Source organism: Ursus maritimus, unplaced genomic scaffold, assembly GCF_017311325.1.
Source record: "Ursus maritimus isolate PB19 unplaced genomic scaffold, ASM1731132v1 scaffold_19, whole genome shotgun sequence".
Classification (NCBI taxonomy): Eukaryota; Metazoa; Chordata; class Mammalia; order Carnivora; family Ursidae; genus Ursus; species Ursus maritimus.
The window spans coordinates 38,013,869-38,018,734 of record NW_024424341.1 but is presented as its reverse complement, the minus strand read 5'-3'; the positions used below and the strand labels follow the sequence as shown (position 1 = coordinate 38,018,734).

The window sequence follows — 4,866 nt, the reverse complement described above, 5'->3', positions numbered from 1 at the left end:
AAAGACCAATAGCACCAACCAGATACTTTCTCCTTGAAGCAAAAAGAAGGCAAATGACAGAAATGACAAGGGAGTGATTTATGGCCGTGTGATTCAAGGTGAAGCACCTAGTACGTTTCTGTACCACTGGTGGATCTGTCCCATACTGTGAGACATTCTGGATCTCAGGGAATGTTGATTGCTGTTAGCTTCTCAGGGATGTTTCTAGCCCCCAAAGGGTTAAGAGCTATTCCTCTAGGAAAGGGTCTTTTCTCGAGGCTAGGAAAGAAGAGGACACTTAAGAGAACCAGAGGACTGAGAGAGGCCTTCCGGGGAGGGGGGAACCCCTCCAACCAGCACAGTGGAACTGTCTGCCCTGATGGAAATGTTCTGCTCTGAGGTGTCTAGTATGGTAGCCGGCCACCACGCGTGGCCATTGCTCATTCCAAATGTGGTGAGTGCCATGGAGATGAAATTTACATTGATGTAATATTTGTTATTTTAAACTTAAATGGTCACATGGACAATTCTTCTCTAGATCTTTCTTCTGTGCTTGTCTCTCTGACCTAGGCCAGAGTCTGGCGACTCACAGTTTCCAGCCATGGGAGGGAAGTTTGGTCTCTCTAAAAGTCATGGTGTGCAGAGCCCAGAGAAGTGTACAAAGCAACCCAGGGAAGAGTTGGCATCACCAACCCCTTTTGCAGTTGAGGAAATTGAGGCTTGCAGGCAATGAGGCGGAGGGTCCAGAATGGAGAGGTGATGGCCACGCTCAGTGCCATCCATCCCACCAGCCAAGGCAGTGACGCGGCTTTGCGGACCTTACACTGGTTAAGTGCGCATGCTCGCAGGGACCGGACCGCCGCCGTGAACCCGCGCATGAAGGGTGCCGAGAAGCGAGTGTCTTTCACAGGCTCATGCCTTGTCTCTTCTGTTTCGTTCTCTGCACTGGGGCCTCTGTAAGACCAGGACTCTCCTCCAGAAGGAACAACCCCATGCAACCAAAGGCCACGGTCTGTTACCCCCTTGCCTCTTGCCTTGAAGAAGATCCCTGGGTGGGGAAGGCACTTCCCAGAATGCAGAAGGGCTCCGGAGCACCTGTTCCGTCTGCTTTTTTTTTTCACTCTTTCTCACCTCCCCCAGACACTGATGCTCTGGATCTGTCCGGGAGCTGAGAGGTGAAGGGAAGGGGGCGAGGAGAGTGAGCTGATAAATAGATCCCCAGCCAGAGTGTTGGCTGCATCAATGCCTCACCCTCACTACCCCACCCCGCCCCCTGATCTCCCATCCCTACCTGTTCCAAGTTTACTTGCTTTTTGTAAGAGTAGCAAGAACAGGGCAGTGCCCAGGCAGGAGTCAACCAGGCTTGCCGCCAGGGGAGTTCTTGGCCCGAGATGCAGAGAGAAGATTAGATGGAGAATGGTGTTTTAGCTTCCATCCTGTCCCACCTCTTCGGGACTCAAGAGGCTGAGCTGATTGCAAGAGTTTCCTGGACTTTAATGACTGCCCCCACGGCAAAGGCTGGCCCATTGATGGGGCCGACCCTTGCACCGTGCAGGTCCTGCCCTTTCTTGTCATGGCAGGATCTTCCCTGCTGATGGAAAAGCATAATTTCTACCGCCAGAAATAACTGTTCTTTGTTGAATGTTTGCCATGTGCTGGGCTCTGTGCTAAATGCTTTAGACACATAATTCTGCTAACCATTCTCAGAAGACGACACTTTCATTCTCGTTTTATGGATGAAGACTCCCAAGGTTTTGTAGTTGGCCCAAGTGGCCCAGCTTCTCAGGACAGAGTGGAGGATGACCCCGGGCTTGTAAGATTCCAGGATCCTTTAGCAGCTTGCCATATGCCCCTCCAACAGCCACCACCTTACCCTAACCTTTTTCCCCATGTTCATGCTCCTTCTGGCCCTGAGCACGGGGCCACAGACCCATCGTGCGCTGTGCAGCAAATATTTGCAGACCCACCCTGGATGCCAGTGTCTGGGATGAAAGAGGAAATGTGTGAGAAGCGGCCCCCGTTCCTTTGGAGCTCACGTCTGCTTATCTTCCTCTGGTCTGTCCCCACACTTTCTGCCTTGGTTCTTCCAAATCGTAGTTTTCGGTTCTTGATGCATTGGTGTGTAAGAAGTAGCTCATAGGAAAGAGAGGCTCATTATCATGGGGGAAGACTCGAGAAGTTTGGGGCACTTAATAGCGGCTTAGCGAACTGTCACGTGACAGCATGATGAATGGGACCGGGGTTCCGGGGATGGGGAAGGGAGATGTTGCTCAGGCTACAGGAAGGAAAACGTACTTGTGTGCATTTTCCTGTAATCACGGATTCCTCTGAGGACACCAGGTTACTGGAGCATGTGTTTGGGAGTGACTGGAACAATTTGAGCAGACGTGTATTGAGCACCTGCTCCAGCCGGCCCTGGCAGGTGCAGGGGACACGGGGAGGGGTGGTCCTCAAGGAGGTCAGAGCATGGGGGACACGATAGACAGAAAGTTGTAATCCTGATGTGAGTACCGTGACCGAAATGGACACTAAACAGGATGAGAATGTGGAGGAGGGATGCCTTACTCATCCCAGGGGTGAGAGAAAACTATTAATAGTTTCCCAGAAGTGGGGTGTCTATGCTGAATCTTAAGGGAATAATATGCCAACAATAGCCCTTAGAGCCATCTTTTGTCTTTGTGGCACATTGTCTAGTGCTTTGCAAGACAAGCTACATTGGAATCACTGAGGGAGTGCCGTGTTTCCCTGCTCTTATCATTTCTTGCCTAGACTTCCCAGTTTGGGGACTATTTCCAGAACTTTCTTGACTCATCTGCTAATCCAAAATATTCCTTCTTGTCGATTTGATGGTTCCCAAAGCCGTGAAGTGACTCAGACGTGTTCTTCCTCAAAATGAGTGTCACGTATCAAAGTGAGACAGTCTCCGATCAGGTGTCCCCGCTGCGTCAGGGGATGACATTGACCCACCTTGGGCTCCTGTACTTGGAATATACTCTGTCCACATTTGTGGCAGAAGGTAAAGGTCAACCAATGTCAGCCGGGCTAGAGGCCACATTCCTTCTTGTGGGCAAGGAGTTCAGAGTCTGCTCTTTCTCTGCCTTTCATCCCTCTGTTCTTTACGCACCCACTTGCTTCATCCTCTCTGGGGCATTGCCCTGGCTGGGTGAATGGTGGCAGCAGGAGACTTTGGGATGCCCAGGTCCTGAACCTTGTACAGGGCCCTGTACAGTTATGTCCAGTGACATGCTGTCTGCTGGGAATGGCCAGCCACATCACCACGTGTATCTTTGTGCCACGCAAAACTCTGGCCAGCCTGAGTGGCAGAGCCAGCGGGGAAGACCTTCAGGCCCCGAGGAGTAACAGTCATCCACTCACAGAAGGGAGAGCTTCAGGCTGGCCTGGAGACAGTGGCAGGCGGCCTGGCAGGCTGGGTGGGCCCTGACCGCAGATTTAGGAAGTCTGGAATCTGGTCTCAGCTCTGCCATTAATGCCCTGGGGTGCCTCTGGGTGGCCTTTCCTCTTCTTTGGGCCTCATTTGCCCCTTTCTCGAATGAGATGTTGGGCTTGGTACCTATCTGTCACGCTCCTGCCACCTCTCTAGCCCTAGGACAACAGGATTCTGAGCAGCCACAGCCAGAATTTCAGCAGAGGGCTTTGGGGGCGTGTCCCCTTGCCCTCTGTTCCCAAGCAAGAGCACGGGTTGGATGGAGGCTACTGAGCGGGGCAGGTGCCTGGCACACGGCCGCTGGAGAATGGCCACCTGCGGTCCACATGGGCATTTGGCCAACAGAGGACAACTTCTGAGTGAGTTCTATCCTTATGTTCCCTCTGTGTGCCCGTGCGGAACCACCCAGGAAGGAAGCTGACCCTGGATCACCCAGACCTCCATTTCCAGAAGGGCTTGAGAGCCAGCCTCATAGGGATGGAGCCCGTATTGTTGGTCCACACTGAAGAAGGTAGCAAACAGTTGGGCCAGTGTGTCCCCAAGCTGTGGGGGTCCCTGGCAATGACTCCCGGGCCGTCTCTTTTTAACGTGGCAGGTGGACTTTCCAAAGCGTCTTTCCCACGTAGGACCTGGTTAAGGACACAATAAACCCTTGCCATGATTTTTATCTATTTTCAGTAATATCTCTCGGTTCTAATTTCAGAGATTAGCTTGTTTTCAAAACACTAAATGAAGGACTAACCTGATCTCCCCGTTGCCTTGCGTTGCCAACACAGCCATAACCACCACCCACCATTGACAAACACAAGCTGCTAGCCACACCTGCATGTCAGTACCATGGGAAGGAGCCCCGAGACTGTCGGAGTGGGAGGCAGAGCATTAGGGATTTCAATTCTGCTTTATTTTCAACTTGAAATGGAGGAAAACAGACAAAAAACAAATAAGAAAGCTAAACAGTTGCGTGAGAGCTAGCAATTTGCTGGGCTCCCGATGACAGACACTGCATTATCATAATTGTCTCTTCTACATGATAGGACAGAAAAATAATAATGTCATTTTATTTATAGCTGGGGTGGCCCCTTTATGAGAGTCATACAAGTTTCTGCCAAGTGGAGTAGGTCAAATGACATCTTTTGATCAGGCCTGTCCAAAGAGATCAAAGATGAATGGCAGGTAATGGATACCCAATGACAAACCAAATCTAAAACAGAAATAAGGCTGCCAGAACTTGCCAGTTACCCATTAAAGGCCCGCCTAAGGAAGGCAGGCTGCTTGACACGTTGGCCGAACACCTAAATCAGCCAAGCGTCAGTGCTAAAATTGTGTATTATCATTGGAAATGGCTATTATTTCCTCCGTAACATTTCTGTTAAGGCTTTGTTTGTGGAGGACTGACCCACAGTCAGAAGTGGAGTTTGAAGGAAGCAAGCCCAAGGAGCTGG

The 4,866-nt window shown here is 51.0% G+C and overlaps 1 protein-coding gene across 1 annotated transcript in view; it reads left to right on the top strand.

The window, feature by feature from the left end:
- The first annotated feature begins 708 nt into the window (after positions 1-708).
- Positions 709-4,866, top strand: part of TSHZ3 (teashirt zinc finger homeobox 3) — a 33,288-nt gene continuing 29,130 nt past the window's right edge. The window contains exon 1 of the mRNA XM_040634368.1: positions 709-862. Within this exon, the coding sequence (XP_040490302.1) occupies positions 709-862 (154 nt within the window). The remainder of the gene's footprint in view (positions 863-4,866) is intronic.